This window comes from Microtus pennsylvanicus, chromosome 18, assembly GCF_037038515.1.
Source record: "Microtus pennsylvanicus isolate mMicPen1 chromosome 18, mMicPen1.hap1, whole genome shotgun sequence".
In the NCBI taxonomy this organism is placed as follows: Eukaryota; Metazoa; Chordata; class Mammalia; order Rodentia; family Cricetidae; genus Microtus; species Microtus pennsylvanicus.
Genome location: NC_134596.1, coordinates 28,621,729 through 28,642,267, shown reverse-complemented (window position 1 = coordinate 28,642,267; position 20,539 = coordinate 28,621,729). Strand labels below are relative to the sequence as shown.

At 44.8% G+C, this 20,539-nt stretch overlaps 1 protein-coding gene across 2 annotated transcripts in view; it reads left to right on the top strand.

The window, feature by feature from the left end:
* Blm (BLM RecQ like helicase) overlaps positions 1–17,598 on the top strand; it is a 77,859-nt gene extending 60,261 nt beyond the window's left edge. The window contains exons 16-22 of one of the 2 annotated variants that reach the window (XR_012908289.1): positions 1,685–1,875; positions 4,148–4,286; positions 8,185–8,384; positions 9,192–9,384; positions 11,914–12,036; positions 13,047–13,209; positions 13,840–13,921. Coding sequence is in view for 1 of the 2 variants with exons in the window: in XM_075952653.1 (XP_075808768.1) it covers positions 1,685–1,875; positions 4,148–4,286; positions 8,185–8,384; positions 9,192–9,384; positions 11,914–12,036; positions 13,840–14,026; positions 16,859–17,030 (1,205 nt within the window). In the remaining variant the exon portion in view is untranslated. Of the gene's footprint in view, positions 1–1,684; positions 1,876–4,147; positions 4,287–8,184; positions 8,385–9,191; positions 9,385–11,913; positions 12,037–13,046; positions 13,210–13,839; positions 14,027–16,858 lie in introns of those variants that run through there. The other variant, XM_075952653.1, reaches the window with a different exon arrangement.
* The last annotated feature ends 2,941 nt before the right edge of the window (positions 17,599–20,539 follow it).

Genomic DNA, 20,539 nt, shown 5'->3' with positions numbered 1-20,539 from the left:
TGGTATCCTAGCAACCGTTTGAAAAAATAGTGCTCAAAACTGGAAGGAAAATAGTAATTTTATTCGTAAGTAACTATGCTTGCCTATTAATGGAAAATATACACCAGTGGGTTTTTTTCATGTGTACACATGTGTGCATGCACACGCGCGTGTGCGGTGGTAGAGGACAACTTACATGAGTTGGTTCTTTCTTCTCACCGTGTGGGTTGCAGGAATTGAGCCCAGGTTATCAGGCTTAACAACAAGCACCTTTGCCCTCCTCAGCCATCTCACCAGCCCCATGTCTCGTTTTAAACCTTGGAATGAAATAAGTTACTACCACTCCTGGTCTCTGTTTTCTGTGAGCTGGTGTAGGACATGCTAGGGGTGAACCCAGGGCCTTGCAGGAGCTCTACCCCTGAGCTACATCCCCAGTCCTTGGGGCTTTTTGTTGGGTCATGGTGGCTATTGGAGACAGAGTCTCACTATGTAGCTCTGGCTGACCTAGAACTCACTATGTAGACCAGGCTGACCTTAAACTTACAGAAATCTGTCTGCCTCTCCCACCTAAGTGCTAGAATAAAAGGCCAGTCCTGTCTTGTTTGAGATAGTGTCTTGCTTTGTAACCTAGGTGTGTATCACACTCAGCCCTCCTGCCTCCCCAGCTGGGGTCACAGGTGTGTACCTTCATGTTGTCACGTTTGTTTTTGTGTGCTGCTCATTTTATCACAGCACCTTCAAAAATTCCAACTTGACGGAGCCGTGACTTCCCCAGAAGTATAATATAATGCGATGTTAAATCATGAACTACCTCAGATAACTAGTTTGGGTGGTGTTCAACAGATGTAGTTATTGCTATTTCCCTTAAATTTAGGACATTCTGTCTCTTAGCTCCCTAGAGTCCTCTGGATTCTTGACCACAGTTTTAGAAGCCCTAGTTTCAGTAGGAGTTCAGCTATGGGACTGCCTGCTTCCTCTAGATACGCAGCTCGGCACATATCTACCTAGAGAGAAAGTGTAAAACAAATCTCTGTCATTGGGGATGATAAAGATATAAAGAAAATTCAGTTTTAAAAAAGGAAAATTAAACAGTATAGGGTGAAATAGCTTATGCCAGTAATCTCAGTATTTTGGAGGCTGAGACAGGAGAATTTCAGTTTCAAGGCCATCTTGGGGTACAGTATGAGACTTTGCCTCAAGAAGAAGAAGAAATCCAACATTCCTATTAAAACCATGAGACATGAACTTCAGTATCCAGTGAGCTGCAGTGTAGAAGGATGTCATTGACACTGTGTTGATAATAGTCTTTTTCTTATTTCGTATTTAAATCTAGCAGAGCACAGTGGCTCATGTCTGCTGTCCGAGCACACAGAAAACTAATTTAGCAGGGATATTTAAAGCTCATCTAGCCATAGCAAGACCTTATCTCCAAAACCAAACAAAAAGTAAGTTATATGAATCAATAAAAAAATATTACTTTTATATTCTTTGGTTTTTCACTATAAAACTTTTACATTGGGCCAGACAGTGGTGACGCACACCTTTAATTTCAACATTCATAGGCAGAGGCAAGCAGATCTCTGAGTTTGAGGCTAGCCTGGTCTACAGAATGAGTTCTGGGACAGCCTGGGCTACACAGAGAAATCCTGTCTTGAAAGAAACTGGGAAAAAAAATTTTTTTTGTTCTGTTCTTCATCTCTTTTAGTGGAAAAAGATGGAAACTCTCATACGAAGGAGACTCACTTCAATAATTTATATAGCATGGTTCATTACTGTGAAAATATAGCAGAATGCAGAAGAATACAGCTTTTGGCTTACTTTGGTGAGAAAGGATTTAACCCTGATTTTTGTAAGAAATACCCAGATGTTTCTTGTGACAACTGCTGTAAAACAAAGGTAAAACATGTCATTTAAAATTACTTAATACTTGCCGAGCGGTGGTATCACAACACTTTTAATCCCACCACTCAGGATGTAGAGGCAAACAGATCTCTTAGTTCATGAATAGCCTGATCTACAGAGTGAGTTCTAAGACAGCAAGGGCTACAACAGAGAAACAAAAAACAAAACAAAACCTTAATAATTAAGAAAATTGCTGACATTTTTTTTTAGCTTAAAAAAAAAATAGGTCAGGTGTGGTGGTGGAACAAGGTAAGCAGATCGCTCTGAGTTTGAGCCAGCTTGGTCTACACAGTGAACTCCAGAACAACCAAGGCTACTTTGTGAAACCCAGTCTCCAAAAGATAAGTAAATAAATAGTAACGTGGGCCAGACATAGTAGAACAAGTCCTTAGGAGGCAGTATCAGGAATGTCAGGAATCCAAGGTGTCCTTACTACATAATCTGTCCGTGCCAGCCTGGGCTTCGTAAAACCTCGTTTCAAAAAGTAACAAAAAACAAAAAAGTAAGCATCAAAATAATCCAACATGGACAAGCAGAGTATTTTAAATTCAACTATAACATATATTTAGAGATCTCATTCTTAAAACAGGTAATGACAATAGTGTTATGTTTGAAAATTACTTGTTTGTTTAACTGTGAAAACAATGAAAAGGACGTGATGATACAATCCCAGCAGTCTAGAAACTGAGACAGGAACAAGAAAGAGTGTAAGGCCAACCTGAGCTACATAGTAAGATCATGTCTCAAAACTCAGTAAGTGCTCTACCCAAGAACTATATTCCCAAGCCTCCACCCTTTTTATTTTATACTTTAAAAGACAAGATCTTTATAGTTGTCCTAGATTGCTTTAACTGTCAACTTGGCACAATCTATAGTCAGCTGTGAAGGAAGTCTCAACTGAGGGATTGATTGCTAGGATCAGATTAGCCTGTGATGCCTACTGTGGGCAGCACCATTCCCTGGGCAGGAGAGCTAACTAAGCGTGAGCCAGCCAGCAAGCAATGTTCTTCCATGATTTCTGTTCCAAGTTCCTGCCCCAAATTCTCTCATAGGCATACCTGTAAATTGGAATAAATCTTTTTCCCGCTAAGTTAGGTTTGGTTAGAATGTTTTATCACAGCAACAGAAATCAGGCTAGACTAGTAACCCAGGCTGACCTCAAATTTGCAGCAAGCCTTCTGCCTCAAACTCCCATGTCTTGATATAACAGACACTGAGCCACCACACCTGGCTTACAGTTTCCTGTTGTAATGTTTGTGATGCCTCACTGTTTCCAGGCTTTGCACACTTGCAGTGGGCTAGGAACACCCACTGAAGGGGCAGACACGTGATACAGCACAGTAAGTGGTGACACAGAAATGTGCAGGGCGGACAGAATCTACGTCCACTGCCCTTTCCGCCCACCACACCCTAGAAACGCTGCTGTCACTTACCCACGCTGTACCCACCCTGTGGCAGGCTATTCTAGGAACTTGGGGTGCAGGCCAGTATGGAGGATTAGGGTAGAAGAAGACAGAAGGGTCCTTTACTCATGAGGATGTTAAAGGGTGGAAACCCTGAGGAAATGAGAAGAGGAACTAAGAGGGATCATCATGTTTAGTGGCCCATGTAGCTAATCCGCCACTCTGGAGGTGTATCTGTTCAATGATAGCCCGGTCTACATAATTCTAGGAAAAAATATATCACCAAAGACTGACAAGAGATTAGAAAGATTAGAGAATTTGTGAACTGCACTTATGGACAGTGCTTTTCATCCTAAAGTCTGTCGTCTTATAAGGCACAGAGCACTGTTCCAAGAATTGTGAAGGATGAAGGACCTGTTTTTTCTACTCAAGGATGGTAGGTAGTTGAAAGACAAGATATATGTCTGAAGCAGCAATAACATGGCCACAGTAGAGGCCTAATTATTCTAGAATTTAAGAATGAACATTTGAAACTTCTTGGGTTTTTTTTTAATGATTTATTTATTTTTTATTTCATGTGCAATGGTGTTTGCCTGCATGAATGATGTATAAGGGTGTCAGATACCCTGGAGCTACACAGTTGTGAGCTGCCATGTGGGTGCTGGGAGTTGAATCCAGATCCTCTGGAAGAGCAGCCAAAGCTCTTAACCACTGAGCCATCTCTCCAGTCCCTAAAACGTCTTAGTTTTTAATCTTCATTTTAGTGTGAAAATAAATTGTAAGTTTTACCACAATTGATATTAAGGTCAGGTAACTGGGTGTCCTTGTCTTAATTATAGCAGAAGGTAATTTTTTATTCATAGGATTATAAAACAAAAGATGTGACTGATGATGTGAAAAATATCGTAAGATTTGTTCGAGAACACAGTTCATCACCAGGAGCTAGAACTGTAGGTCCTTCTGGAAGATTTACTCTGAACATGCTGGTCGACATTTTCTTGGGTAAGTCCTCTGCTATATCGTTTGAATTATATCAGTTAAAATTAGAAATCTAAAGGAGTGATTACAAGTGTATTAAAAAGTCACTAAGGTGAGTTTTCAAACACAAAGACTGAGTCTGATCCCCAGAACCTACATAAAGAAATCCAGACTGGCCATGCGTGGTCATGCCCACCTTCAATCCTAGCACATAGGAGGCCTGCTGTTACACAGGGAAACTGTCTCAAGAAAGGAAAGAGAAGAAAGGAAGGAAGAAATCCAGACTTGGGCTGAGGAGGCAGCTTGGTGGATACAGTACTTACCGCAGGAATTATCTACTTCCCACCACTCATGTAAGATCTGGCCTCACAATACTGTCTATAACCCTAGTGAGTGACGGGAAACTCCCAGGAGCTTGCCAGCAGTCTAGTCAATATGGAGAACTTCAGATAGAGGCTTAACTTTAACCTCTGCTGCCCATATACATACACTCCTCTGTTGGCTGCCCAGAACTCGCTTCATAGACCAGGCTAGCTTCGAACTCACAGAGATCTGCCTGCCTCTGCCTCTTGAGTGCTGTGATTAAAGGCATGCACCACCACTGCCCGGCCAGAGACAGTCTTGAATGCGTTAGAAAGATAAAACAGGTGCTAAAACCAGACTGGCATTAGGTGGTTGTCAGCGACCCTGGAGACTACAGAAGCGAGTGCATACTAGTGGAGTGCACAGAGGCCCCAACCTGAGCACCCAGAAAGGACCAGTGGACCTCCGCGTTCAGGGCCAGCCAGGGCAACAGTAAGACCCTGTCTCTGAATAATTAAGTAAATGAACAGTAAGTAAGAATAAAAGAAGTAAGGCACTGCTTCCAGTGGTCAGACTACATACATACAATAGGGAGGAAGGTGGCCAAGAATCCTGTCTGCAGGTACAACAACAGTCAGTAAATGAGCAGGAATATATTCATAGCATGGACTGTGTTAGTCACTAGATGTCAGGTGGTAACTCCCTTGGTGGAAGGACTGCTAGGGTTTGTATTCTGGGTGCAGGTGACCACAGAAGCACTCAAACTGACAAGCCAGTGATGGCCTGACTGGAGGTGTAGTTGAGTTGTAGAGCATTTGTCTACCATGCTCCAGGCACTGGGCTTCACCCCACATGACATACAAATTAAAGGTGATGGAAAGGGAGGTTAAGAAGGGCAAGGGTAGCCAGCCTGGTTTACCAAGGGAGTTCCAGGACAGGCTCCAAAGCTACAGAGAAACCCTGTCTCGAAAAACCAAAAAATAAATAAAAAAATAAATAAAAATAAAGAAGCGCAAGGGTAGAGTAAGATTGTGACTTGCCTGTCCATCCTCATCCTTCTCTCTGTCCCTCCCTCCCTTACCATATTGCCCGTGTAATTTATATCATTTGTATATGATAAGATACAGTAGTCTCCTAATTTAAGTAGTTTCATTTCAGGGCATAGTTTCTGTTATAAAAATGGAATGGTAAAATAGTCTTTCAAACAAATCTTTGACCACATCTCTGTTAGACTTTTCATGTAGATTTATAAAAGATCGGCAGCAGGGAGGTAGTGGCACACTCCTTTAATCCCAGCACTCAGTTACTAGACAGACGGAAGCAAATCTCTGAGTTTGAGGCCATCCTGGTCTATATAAGAAGTTCCAGGACAGCCTGGGCTAAACAGAAATCATGTGATTAGAAAGATTACTGGAGGGCTGGAGAGATGGCTCAGTGGTTAAGAGCATTGCCTGCCGTTCCAAAGGTCCTGAGTTCAATTCCCGGCAACCACATGGTGGCTCACAACCATCTATAATGAGGTCTGGTGCCCTCTTCTGGCCTGCAGACATGCACATAGACAGAATATTGTATACTAAATAAATAAATAAATATTAAAAAAAAAGAAAGATTACTGGATTAGAGGTTAAAGATTTTTTGTCACACATTCTTCAGCTTCCCACCAGCTCTTACGTGTGCACGCGTGGTACACACCTGACATTCTGTCACTTGGGATGCAGAGGCAGAAGAATTGTCATAATTTTTGAGTCCAGCTAAGATTACATAGCAAAAACCTAAATCTGAAATAAATAAATAAAAATTTGTCTCCATCCTTGAGCTTTCTTATGTTATGCTTAGCGGTGGAGTAGCTACATCTTTAAAAGCCTATTAGCAGAGCAGTGGTCCTGTTCTAGAATGTTAGGGAAAACCATCTGAAATTTCAAATGATGTAATTATTTGACCCTTATAAAGTTAAAGTCTTCCAAGGTAGCTGCTCATTCTGGTTATCAGTCATCCATGTTACAGGCTTTTAAAATGGAGAGTTGTGATAAGATTGTGAGCCCAGGCACAATGAAGCATGCCTGCAATCTCAGCACTGGGAGACAGACAGAAAGATACCACAATTTCAAAGCTAATTGTCTATATATTGAATTTCAAGCCAATCAACGTTGTGTGACAGACTGTCTCAAAAAGTTTTTTGAACCTGTTGGTGGTGGTGCATGCCTCCAATCCCAGCACTGGAGACACAGAAGCAAACAGGTCTCTATGAGTTTGAGGCCGTCCTGCTCTGTATAGAAATTTTCAGACCTGTAAGAACTCCATAATGAGATCGTGTCTTTAAAAGAAGCAATTTTGGTTTTGTTTTCTGAAACAGGGTTTCTCTGACTGTCCTGGAACTCACTTTGTAGACCAGACTGGCCTTGAACTTACAGAGATTCCTCTACCTCTGCTTCCCAAGTCCTGGGATTAAAGCCATGTGCCACCACAGCCCAGCGAGAAAAAGAGAAAGACTTTTTTTCAACATACCCTGTCTTTAAAAAAAAAAAAAAGTATAATTTTTAGCTTAACATTTAAAATTGTGTTAATGTGATGAGATCACTGCTGTTCTCAGGTGACCGGGGCAATGCAGGCACTTCCAGCTTCACCTAGTTTGAGATCTAGTAAAATGCTACATTTTGGTTTTAGAATTTGTGTATGCTTTATAAGAGTGTAACAAAATATGCAGATTTAAGTATCTACTTTATAATCGAATAGATATTTAAATAAGTAGGACCAGAGATGGTATTTAGAAAACCAATTCAAAGGCTCTGTGGTAGAGTTCCAGCCCCAGCACTGGAGAGCAAAGGTCGACAGCCAGCAAGATGGCTCAGCAGTTACAGATGCCTGCTGCCCAGCATGACAGCCTGAGTTTAGCCCAACTGAGAGAGAACCAACTCCTGCAAGGTTGTCCTCAGCTTCTGCAGCATAAGCTGTGGCACATGTGTGCACACAACGAATAAATACTTAAAAAATACTTGTTAAGAATTGGTAGGCTGGGTATGAGGGCACACACCTGTAATTCTAAGTGCTTGGAAGGTACTTAGAATGGGAGGATCAGAAGTTCAGATAACTTTGAGGACCGCCTGGGCTATATAAACCCTGTCTCAAAAAACAAACAACAAAATGTTGTGTAACTCTATCAACAATGCACAGAAATATAAAGTATAACCGAGTAGTATAAAGCTACTAGCACATACATAAATTCTTTATTCTTTGCTCTATTTTTCTAATGCAATTTTATAAACTGTGAATGTAACATTTTGAAATAATAAGCTAAATTTTGCTGTGGTTTGGTCAACATGTTTTAAAACAAGGAGAAGTAGGAGCAGCCAGGGGCTGGGGTAGAGTACAAGCTCAGTGTGCACAAGGTGCTGGCTCCTTCCCTGTCACTGAGAGAAAGTACATGCAACCACAGGGACCTTGGAATTCTCCTCAGATACGCTCCTAACTCAGAAATGAGGTCTGTTTGTGCTGTGGGGTTTCCTGTGGAACAGATGATCCCTCCTGTTTGTCCAAAGATGTCTTTGAGTGACTTTTTAGCCTCTTCTGTATGAATAATGATACAGCTATACTTACTCATCTAAATTTTTGAACCTTCTAGGGAGTAAGAGTGCAAAGATTCAGTCAGGAATATTTGGAAAGGGATCTTCTTATTCACGACACAATGCTGAAAGACTTTTTAAAAAGCTGATACTAGACAAAATTTTGGATGAAGACTTATATATCAATGCCAATGACCAACCGATCGCCTATATGATGCTAGGAACTAGAGCCCAAGATGTGCTAAATGGCCACTTAAAGGTAAGGTATTTTAAATGATCATTTTGCTATCTCACAGTGAATGTGCCAGATTATATCATGACTTTAAAGTTTTATGTTCTTCCCTTAGGAGCATATTATGATCTTAATTGGAAAGAGATCTTGAAATTGAACCAATTAATATGATATTTGTCAAAATGAATTTAATAGATATTCAAGCTACTAAGTCTTCCTATATTCATTAAATAAGCACTTATGGGCTAGCAAGTAGGTCAGGGGACTTGCTACCTGGCTTCATGACATTAGTTAAATCTCTGAGACCAACATGAACAAAGAAGAGAGCAGATTCTTGTAAATTGTCTTTTACAAACATACCAGAGCATGCATGCATATGTGAGTGCATGAGCATACACATGCACACAATTAAATTAAAGAAAAATTAAGTACACATTTATCAAAAGGTACTCTTGTGTATGTGCCAGGCCCTGGAAATAGAAAGATGGAAAATGTACAGTCCTTGTTTCCAAAGGGGTTTTATATCTTTCGGCAGAAAAGAAATACAAGGGTAGTCAATGTGGCTCAACAGGCAAAGGTATTGCCATTCAAGGCTGGCAACCTGAATTTGATCCCCAGAACCCAGGTAGAAGGAAAGAACTGACTCCAGAATGTCCTGTGACCTCTACACAGTCACCGTGACATACAAATGTGCACACTCATGCCCACACAGACAATATTAGTAAATAGAGTTTTTAAATAAATTTAAAAAAAAGTCAAACACTGAAAGATTGTCATTCCTTGGGAACAAGTGTGCTTCTGCCTATTCCTCTGATTACTTTCTTTCTCACTAAGGTGGACTTCATGGAAACAGAAAATTCCAGCAGTATTAAAAAACAAAAAGCTCTAGTGGCCAGAGTATCCCAAAGAGAAGAGGTAGTTAAGAAATGTCTTGGAGAACTTACAGAGGTCTGCAAATTGCTGGGGAAAGTCTTTGGTGTTCATTACTTCAATATTTTTAATACGGCTACACTCAAGAAACTTGCAGGTAAGTGCCTGTGCGCCTTGCTCTTCTGGCTCGGATCAGTGGCCAGAAGTTCTTACTAAAGGACACTGTTGTTTCTGAGACAGGTTCTTTTCATTAATCTGTTGCTGTTGAGACAGGGTTTCACCATGTCACCCTGATTGGCCCAGATCTCACTGTGTAGGCCAGACTGGCCTTGAACTCATAAAGGTCTGCCTGCTTTTGCCTCTACCTCTTGTGTGTGTGCTGGGATTAAAGGTGTGTGCCCCACTGTGCCATGATGAGACAGGACCTTATGTGGTTCAGGGTGGCCACAAATGGCTAATGCCCTGGTGCCAGCCTTCCTGAGTGCTGGGCTTGTAAGCATGAGCTGCTGCTAAGGGGCTTTGTAAAGTCTTGGTCTATTTTAATTATTTTTGGTCTAATCTCTGGGTTTTCAACCCAGAGACACCACTTAAGCTCTTTCTTGAAGTAAAAATATTTAAGATATATACAGTTCAGATATGTGCTATAATTTTAATCTTATACTTTTCTGTAGAGCTGAATCTTAGGATATGAATAATTACCATCTACAAAACCAGATGTCAATTACTTTTTGCTTTCCTTCATGACGCTGAGCTATTTCCGTCCAAGTACTTTGCAGCGAGGATCTAAACATGAAAGAAACTGTCTTAGGCTTCTTTGAATCTGGATCTATAACACTGCTGTGTCTTTAGTTAAGAAATATTTGCTGATCTGAGTTATTTGCATGGGCTGAGTTAGCTTAACCCAGAATTTCAGTGGTAAGGTCTCTGGGGAATGAGTTGTCATTGACTGCTGTGTATCCCTTCTTGCTCTCCTTCATGAAACCCCATAATCATCACTCTGTCACTTTGCCATCCACCATCAAACCTTTCCCTGTCCAGCTGCCCGCCTCTGACATTCCCCATCCTGGCTGTGGGATCTGGTTTTGGTTTTGGTTTACAGTGCTATTGTGCTGGGGATTTAACCCTGAGCCCCACTGTTCCAGTACAGGTGCTTTTCTGATAATACCAGAAGATGTCAACAGAATCTCAGTGAGGTGTAACCAGAGGACAGTCTCGTGTGCTGTTCTCTTCAAGCACCATCCACCTTTATTTTTCCAACAGGGGTCTAGACAATTAGAATCGCCAGCTGTCTGCTGACCCCCAGATGTCCTTGCCTCTGCCTCCCAGCACTGGAATTATATGCCCAGCTTTTACATTTTGCTGCTGGCAACCAAACTTCCATCCTTGTGCCTGTGCAACAAGGACGGTACTGATTGAGCCATCTCCTCGGCTCTCTGACGACATTTCGTGTCATTAAACTCACTCTGAGGTGCCAACAACAGGGAGCTTGTTGACCTGCCGACTGTTAGTTATTAATAGCTGTACGTAAGATCTCACATGCCAAAGCAGGAGTGAGCACAGAACGGCTGCAGCTTGTCCAGCAGTATTCATGAGACACTTCTTGACTTCAGAAACAGTGAGTTAGAGGCAGGGAAAAAGGATGGTTTCCTTGGCTATTAATGTAGTTTCCTAACTGGTCTCTTTAGTTCCAGATGTGAACATAGTATGCTTTTATTTTTTCCAAAACCACTAAACTACAACTACAGCTCACTAGATACAACACAGTTCTGCCAAAGGGTCAAAGGGTCTGCATCTGCTTGCCTCTCCCACTTCATCTCCCCCTAGCCTTCTTCATGAACCTGCTCTATCCCACAGTCTGTCACTTTTCTTCTAAACATAGGAATGAGGTGAAAATCACAGATGGGAAAGGATCTGAAATCCACCCTCTGCTCAAGTCAAAAACTTAGGGATTAGCACCCGCTCACTCTCCGAAGCCAGCACTCCTGGCCTCCAGAACAGATCCAGGCCTTCCTAGTCTCTTCCCTCACATCTGACTTGCCCCGTCCTTCCTTCAGAAGCACTATGCACGCCTTTCTACCCTTTCCTATATATACAGCAGCCAGAGTGACCTTTTAACCCCAGGCTTGCCCAGCCATAAGATGTGTGTGCTGTCTCTACAGAGGACTCCAGGCTTCACTTGTCTCACCCTATGTGGGACTGACAGATGAGGAACAAACTTGGGCTGGGGCAGCAGCAATGCAGTGTGTCTCTTGAGGTGGAATGTGCATGTCTGCACTGCAGGGAAAGAATCAGAGCTAGGACTAGAATGTGGGTGTTCGCAACAAATGTGGGGACAGCAGTCTTGCAGCTAGACAAGTCTTGGGGGCAGTGGGCAAGAGCCAGGTGTGCTGAAGGCTGAGCACACAGCACAGATTCCACCCTCCTGCTTCCCCCAGACACTCGGCTGTCTCGCACTCACTACCTTGGTGTCTATGCCTTTGCTGCTGAAATTGGATGGTGGCTCCTGCCCCCCAACCTGTTTGCTACATTTCCAGTCTAACTTTGCCTTTTAGAAAACTCCCCATGTATCTGGTGCCCAGCAATAGTTGGGTCTTAACAAATATGAGCCAAATGAGTGGATGCACTTGAATTTAGTGGGTTTTCTATGAGTGGTAATTTAAATTCTTAATTTTATGTCCACACACAGAATCTTTATCTTCTGATCCTGAGGTTTTGCTTCAGATTGATGGTGTTACTGAAGACAAGCTGGAAAAATATGGTGCAGAAGTGATTCCAGTATTACAGAAATACTCAGAATGGACACTGCCAGGTTCAGTATCCCGCCAAACATGTTTTCTAAAAGCTTGTTTTAGTGTTAAGCAATGTATCTCACTGAATTTAATTATGTGATTAATGCATCCTACACCTGTCACACTGGAATCCAGGTTCTAGGAGCAGCCCCTCATGGTGTGCCAGGCACCTCCAAGAGGACAGGATGTTTAGGTCTCCAGGGAAGCTAGTCATTAAACCCACTAATGGAGCCAGGTGGCAGTGGCGCACGCCTTTAATCCCAGCATTTGGGAGGCAGAGGCAGGTGGATGATATCTGTGAGTTCAAGTCCAGCCTGGTCTACAAAATGAGTTCCAGGACAGCTAGGACTGTTATACAGAGACACCCTGTCTCAAAAAGAAAAACAAGCCCACTAATGGAGGACAGATGGGAACCTCTGAGCCCTCAGTCCTGCACATTGTTCTGGTAAGGCAAGTGCCCAAGGAGTCACAGACTCTGGGACCCATTCCAGATCTACCATCATCTCACTGTGTGATCTTTGGCAGGATACCAGCAACCTCCATGTGCTTCAGTGTCCTTATCTGAGGAAGGAACATGTTATCTAACAAGCATGTCTAAGATAACATGTAAGAGTAGGGCTTAAGTGCTTTGGGAAAATGAACATGTCACTGGAACACAAGCCTGACTCAGTGAGGACATCAAAGCGGAGCTTCCCAAGGCTGCAGTAGGTCTGTCCTGTGGTGCCTCTTCACAAGCCCAGCACTGGTGTAGGAGTTGCTGGCTGAGGGAAACAGAGAAGGGGCGGCTTGTGCCTTACAGTGAGTTAGCACCCTCAGTAGGGCTGCTGTCTTAGTTGGGTCTCCACTGCTGTGTAAGCACCAGGACCAAAAGCAGCTTGGGAACGAAGGGTTTGTTTGGCTTATATATCCACATCATAGTCCACTAATGGAAGCCAAGGCAGGAGCTGAATCAGAGGCTATGAAAGAACACTGCTTATTGGCTTGTTCCATACTTGACTTGCTCAGCCTGTTCTCCTGTACAACACCCCAGGACTACCTTCCCAAGGACAGCTTGGCCAAAGGTGGGCTGGACTCCTTCATCATTCAAGAAAACGAGAGCTGGGCAGTGGTGGTGTATGCCTTTGATCCCAGCACTCAGGAGACAGAGAGAAGCAGGTGGATCTCTGAGTTCAAGGACAAGCCTGGTCTACAGAGTGAGTTCTAGGACAGCCAGGGCTACACAGAGAAACTCTGTCTTGAAAAACAAAACAAAAGATGCAAATATCTATGAAAATTACTTTCTCCCTTGCAAATGTTTTCGTCGGGCCAGGTTCCTGCTTGTTAGCCTGATATGTGAAGTGTTCATAACAATTATGCAAAGAAATGGCATCCGTCTGCAAGGAGTAAAATACGGTACTGAATTTTCTGGTGTGTTTATTATTAGGAGATTGTTGCTTAAAGATGAGGGATTTGTTGCCTTTTTATATTGGACTTTTTTTCTCAGTATGTTTAAGATGGTGAATAAAATCAGCTAATGCTTGTGGCATCCTTCACCTCAGCTTAGTTCAGTGTGGAATGGACATAGGCCTCATGCAGCAGAGTGGGAACTAAACCTGACATCTCCAGTTGAGTTAAATATTACCACAAAATTTTTTAAGTAATGAATTTTGTCTCTCTTTTATTAGATATAAATTGCCGTTTAATACACTTGAGCTTTTAAAACTAGAAATGTTTGATTCCTGCTGAGTTGTTGAATCCATACAGCGGGGAAGCACCAGGAAAGCAGCTAATATTGGGCTCCAAACCCAGGGTCACCTGTAAATGTCTGCATTTCCTATTTGTAGCTGAGAACAGCTCCCCAGGCATGAGCCACACCAGGAGGAACACGCCGGAGGAGGCTGACGCCGAGGAGCCTGTATCTTCTCACTACTTTGCAAATCAAACTAGAAATGAAAGAAAGAGGAAGAAAATGCCAGCCTTCCAAAGGCCCAAGAGGAGGAGAGCTAGTAACGGTGGCTTCAAAGCAAAGGGGTATGGTCTCTGATGTCCTTTGCAGCATCAGTGAAAGGGGAAAAGAGCAGAGGTGCACATAAAGAACATATTTAAATTAGCCATGATTAGGTAATGGGTTGATGGTTAAGACCCAAATCAAAACACAAGCATGGCTTCAGATTTTTAAAATAATCTATTTCAGAGTTTACAAAAATTTCTAAAACTTTGACCTTACCTTGGAATTTTTGTTTGTTTTGAGGTAATTGCTCTTCTTAAGGTACTTTTCCACCCAAAACACAACTCATACCCACTGAGTAAATAAGTTTCCAGTGTTTGCTACACTTCCTCTGTGACTGCAGGATTCTCTGGGCTCCTGTTCACAGTCTGGCCTTGAACTTGGTTTATAACCGAGGATGACCCTGACTTTCAACTTCTCCTGCCTCTGCCTCCCACGTACTGACATTAGCTACGTGGGCCGTCGCACATGGTTTATGCAGTGATGAGATCAAACCCATTGCCTCCTGCATGCTAAACAAGCCTGTCAGCCCAGCTACATCCCAGCCTTCCCCCTGCTTTCAGTGACTTGGAGAGGTGGCTCCTACCTAGCCTTAGCAGGGTAGCTGAGAAAATACCACATGGGGAAATCCAAAAGCCAGGCAAGCCAGGTTTCTTTAGGGCTGTGTAAGTGGCTTCTGTCTTCCCCGCCCTTCCCTTCGCTTGGCTTTGAGCTACAACATGTCTTCACAGGAAGAAACAGGTAGAGTGGCCAGGTCTTGGCAGCAGGTTTGTTTCTTCCCATTGGACCATGTCCACCAGCCCCTCTCCCAGCCTCTGCCAGGTGTCCTCCACCTTCCGCCTTGCATCTTTGCCTTTGATCCAGATATGGTGGCCCCAGAACTGCGTATGTAACAGACTTGCTTAGACAGGAGGAGGCAAAGCTGCAGTGACTTTTACAGTTTCCTACCTCTTCTCCTTCTGGGTGATAGAAACAAGATTAAGTGGGAGAAGAGAAAAGAAGGCAGTGTCACCAAATTGTCTTTTCTTGTTAAATCCATAAACAGACTTCTGACAGAGTACAGAATTAATAGCCTTCATAAATGGTGGCTTGATTTTGTGGTTTTAAGTGCGCAAGTGGCCATCAGATACTCTTCAGTGGGGACGTTTTCTCATTTCCTTCATTTATTCTTCTCCCTGGAGAGACGCTCGTTTCCTTGGTTGCTCACAGAGCAGGAGACCTTAAAAAGCTTCTGGTCCAACCCCGTCGGGTTGAGGGTGGGGAAACCGGCCTGGCCTGCGTGGGAAGGTGGGATTGGACACTGGCTGACACAACTGCTTGAGCGCTGTCCCTTCTGCCTGTCTGTGGACACTGAAAGAGTGGGCGATCTGTCATCTGGCTTTGCTTGTCAGAAGAAAGGAGGCCAACACGTTCACTGCTGCCGGCTCCTTTATTTCATTTTCACAGCATTTGTTTGTGAGAAAGAAGCTCTTTGCTGTGTCTCCTGGAGTCTAGTTTAAGGACTAAAACTCATACTTAAACCAGGCATGAAGGGCCGTGCCTCCTAACCCTAGCACGTGGGAGGTGGGAGGCAGGAAGATGAGAGTTCAAGGAAATACCGAGTTCAAAGCCAATCTGGGCTGTGTGACACCTTCTCAGAAAACAAAGCCAACTTCATAGTATCCTACAGCCGGCACCAGTTTCCATGCCAGGTGTAATTAGTCTGTGCCTACCAGCTTGGTAACTAGTCACTAGCCGCTGCGTCTTTGCATCTGCTCTGGTCCTCTGGGTTTCACAACCCAGCCCTGAGAGGGTTTCCAGCCCCCACACTGCTCACCTGTGCAGTGGGAGACTGCTTGGGGCTCCTTGCCAAAGCCCTTCACCCCATCAGACCACTGGGGCTCACCTCTCCAGAATGACACAATGAGCCAGGTGTGTTCTAAGCTCTCTGAGTGGGAGGAAAATGGATGAGCTGTTGAAATGGAGGCTGCTGTTGGCAGATTCGTTCTGTAAATCAACATAAACAGCAGGTTTTTGCTCCGGGCTTCATTTCTCAGCAGGAAGTCAGCATAGGGAAACTTTTGGCTGCTTCTCTGCCAGATCTGCAGTGAAATGCCTTCCCTCCAGCAAGAGGTTTAAAATGTTGAAAAACTCTTTACCTAGCCCCAGCAGTGTGCCCTGGAATGCCATCGACTGCCCTGGATTCTGGAACTGATGGTGGACCTCAGTGGGTTTGCAGAGCCTCTGAAGGGGCTGCCCACTGTCTCTGTAAACCCACTGGCAGGGTTGCTATGCTCAGGTCAGCAAAGAAGTGATACACCCGACTCAGCTCAGGCTATGGAAGGGCCCTCCTCCCGGTGTGCAGGAGGCAGTGAGCAGGAAGACTTGGCAGGTCTTTGGGTGTAGCTGCTGCCAGCTACGTGGCCCGGACACATGCCAGACCAATGCATGAGGCAGCTTGGTCCCTCCCTACAGAGCAGGATCCATGTTGTGCCTAGGAAGTGGCCACCCAGAGGCTCTGCCCATCTCCACTACCCACAAAACTGTGCCAGTTCGCTAATTATAGGGTGTCTGATGGCCAGAGATTTGGGGTCTTTTAGAGATGTCTTCACTTCCTCTTTTGTCAGAACAGATCTGGAGCATCTGGCTGTAGGTTGTAGAAGGTGTGACTGGAGAGAGGGTCCATAGGTGGTCACAGCCCATAGAATCGAGTCACTTTAGAAAGGGAAACTCAATCTACCCTCCGGATTTCCAGGCAGAAAATGTAGACAGACACAAGACAGAGAAAATCATGCTCATTTTCCTAGCAAGTTAAAAAAGACCATTAACTTGGTCTCGTTTAGCATTTTAATTTTCTTTTCTTTGCCACATTTTAGGGGCTTTACAAGCAGAAAAATGTCTTCTAAAAGTAAATTCTCTGGTGTAACTGGATCCAGCTCGGCCTCTTGTGCTTCTCAAGCAACATCAGCAGCAAGTAGATTGGGGATCATGGCTCCTCCGAAGCCTGTAAATAGAACGTTCCTGAGGCCCGCGTATGCATTCTCCTAACAGCCTGTAAATAGAACATTCCTCAGGCCTGCGTATGCTTCTCCTAACAGCCCCTCTCAGCACACAGGTCTTGTTTGTCGGCGTCTGACCATCTGCGAGCAGAAAGCTGTTAGTCTTGTTACACCATTTGAAGTTTTCACTTCTATTAATATTTAAATGTATCTCGTGTGATAGTTCTTATTTTTAAATAAACATTTTCTTTGCTGCCACTGCAAGTGTGGCCATTGTTTCTCAGAGCATCTGAAGCAGTGGCTGAATCATCTAGAGAAATTTTGAGTGCAACGTGGCACACTGGAGCCAAAAGAAAAGGCAGCATGGGACATTGTGAAACTGTAGAACCTCTTGTGTGAAACAGCCTCAACAAAAATCAAATGACAGAGAAAATAGAAAATATATTACATAATAATTCCTATAATATGCAAAGAGTATAAATCGTTAAGAGAAAATCAGCACAGAAGACAACAGAACAAAGGCTGTGGATAGACGAGTCTCCCCAGAAAATTCAAATGGCCCACAAATATGTGAGAAAGACTCGCTCTCCCCAATTAAAAGTACAAATTAAAACATGAGGTGCTGTTCTTTGTCTGTCAAATTGTCAACAATAGGGCTGGGTATTGTGTCACACAGCCAAACGACCCAGTGACACCAGAGGCTGAGCTAAAGGAACACCTGAGCCCAGGAGTTCAGGACCAGCCTGGACACAGATACATTCTGTGCATGCGCCTTTAATTCCAGCACTCCAGGAGGCAGGGACAGGTGGATCTCTTAGTTTGAGGCCGGCATGATCCAGGATGGCTGGCGCTACACAGAGAAACCCTGGCTCAAAAAAGAAAGCAAAACAAGCAAACCTGACAGCAACAGCAAAAATACCTACCTAGTCTGTCCTGGATGGAAATAGCCAATAGACTCTGCTTACAAAAAAAATGTGTTAAATATTGATGTGCTTGCTGGTTTGTCCTGTGTGTAGTGTCCAGCTCCTGGAAGGGAACTTCAAGCCTCCAGACCACTGTCCTGAGACCTCAGCACTGAGGTGGGCATGTACCTATGCTGAGGGACCACCTAGTTCCTACCACCAGGAGCCTTTGGCCGTTCAGTGGGGAGACTAGTCAAATGAGTTAGCTCAGAGCTATTTGCTTAAAAAGCCTTCCAGAGCTGGCAAGCCGTGACTCCAGTTGGGTTGAAAAGAGGGAACAGAGAACCAAGTAACCAGGGTCACCAGGAGAGCTCTGGTCTAGACGGACCTAGCATTCCCTGTGGCAGCTCGTCTGGAAGGAAGGGCTGCTATCACCTCTGCTCTAGGCTAGCTGGGTTAAGAGTTCAGGGTCATCCTCAGCTATGCCATGAATTTGACCACAGCCTGGGCCACATGAGACCCTATTTCCAAAATAAAAGGACAGGACAGTTCTCCCGACCTCCTGACTGGGGCCCAGAGCCTGGGGACTTTGATTTGTCCAGAATCTAATAACCCCAAGTGGCAGAAACAGACTTCACTCAGCTCTAGGGAAGCATTCTAATTTGGAACTGTTGGAACTGACATAGAAACCGCAGCTGCCTCCTTCCTCCAGCTTGGGCTCCAGTCTGAGCAAATACCCCAAGGAATGCACCAGTCTGTGTGGGCAACCCCCAGAGGAGGCAAGCAAAGGCAAGTGACAGTGGAGCTGCACTGGGCTGAGCCTTGATGAGGATGCTCTGCACAGCCATTGCCTAAGGGAAGGCGAGAGACAGACCCGGCCACCAGGAATGTCTAACCTGGGGCCTTCCCCTAGGAACACTCATCAATCAGGAGGCTCAACGCCTCAGCTCTGGCCAGCATCCATGGAGACCCTTGGATTCCAGAGAGCTGAGGCTGACTCCCCTGATCACTTCCAGGGACAAGCGACCTTCTGTGACAGAGGAAAGGTCGAGAGCCAAGTCTACGCCAGCAGCCAGCCCTGAAAAGCAGCGCATCATGGTATCCTTTTTATGTAGGAGCAGATTTCAGAAAGGTTATATAACCTGCCTGAAGACACACAGCTAGGAAGTGGTAGTAAGTTGGGTAACCGGTCTCTTGCTTGCCCCGGATTCCCAGTTTGCATCTGTTTCCCTGGTGTAATTAACACAGCCCCCTTTCGTTCTCAGAAGTGTTCCAGTTAGGACAGTCAATTATATGTGATCCAGGTCTATGTGCTCAAGAATCTCTGTTCTTTCTCTAAGCGCTCCCAGCCCCCTCTTCCAGCCCCATTTTTCCAAAGCCTCAGGGGCCACCTGCCCTGACCTGTTCTACTCCCTTGCAGCAGGCTCCAGGGACAGCCAGTCTGCAGAGTCAGCCAGCACAGCTGAGCTGCAGCTTCTCCGCAAGAGATGAAGCCCCAGGACCCAGCTCTTCTTGAGAAACTGATACACCTCCACCTCCTACCACAGCCTGGGAGAGTCCCTCCATCCTTAGAAAACTCCAGAAGCCTGGCTGAATCTCTTCTCTCAGCTCCACAACCATGTAGGTAGGGGACTTCTATAGGCCTGGAAGCCCGACTTCCAGTCTGCTTGAGGCATCTAGGCAGAGGGACCATGGCCTGGACAAAGTCCCCTCAGAGCTCTGACAGCCTCATAAGTCAACCCCCACAGCCTCTGTATAACCTCCCTGGTGGAAACCAAAGAGGCAAGTCAATGGGTCTCACACAGGAGGCACTTCCTGCATGACCCTGCAGGGTGCTGTGGTCCCTATGGGTAGCTCCTGGATACTCTGAGGCAAGGGCTCAGTATCTGCAGTTAAGCAGAGCAGAACAAAGCTCCAGGGAGCAGACTTTGCAGGCTTGGGCTTCCAAAGCAGTCTCCTGCTTTTTCTCCTCTACTTCATTCAGCCATGTGTTTCCTGTTGGCAGGGGAGGAGGGGGGAACAAGCTACACAGTGGTAAGGGCAGCGTTCACACCTGTGACGACTGGAATGACAGTCAGCCAAGCCTGGCGTAGTAGTGCACACCTTTAACCCCAGCACTGGGGGGGGAGGGGGGGCAGAGGCCGGCAGATCTCTGAGTTCAAGGCCAGCCTGGTCTACAGAACAAGTTCCAGGACAGCCAGGGCTACACAAAGAAACCCTGTCTCAAAAATAAAAAAATAAAAACAAAAATCAAACAAAGAGAACAACCAAGAAAACAGAACTTAAGTTCCTGGGGCTAGCTAGGTCCTTATATCCAGCCAAGTGTGCACAAGTTTGGTTTGGGGACCAACAGGAGGTGCTGGAATGATTCTCTGTATGGCCTCTAGACTGAAGTCTCTTCACCCACAAAAGACCTGGCTGCCACGTAGATACCACACAGGGACAGCCATTCTTATACAAGGGCCAGCCTGGCCTGGCACTGTCTCAGACTCTGCTGGGAACTGTGTGACCCTTTGCCAAGGCAGGGCTCCACCTCCCCCAGGGAAGACTTCCTCATAGGAAGAAAAACTCCAGGCAGTGACCCTTGGAACAGGGTAAGATTGGAGTTGAGAAACCGGGGGTTTGTGATCACTAACAGCCTGACATCCTGACCTGG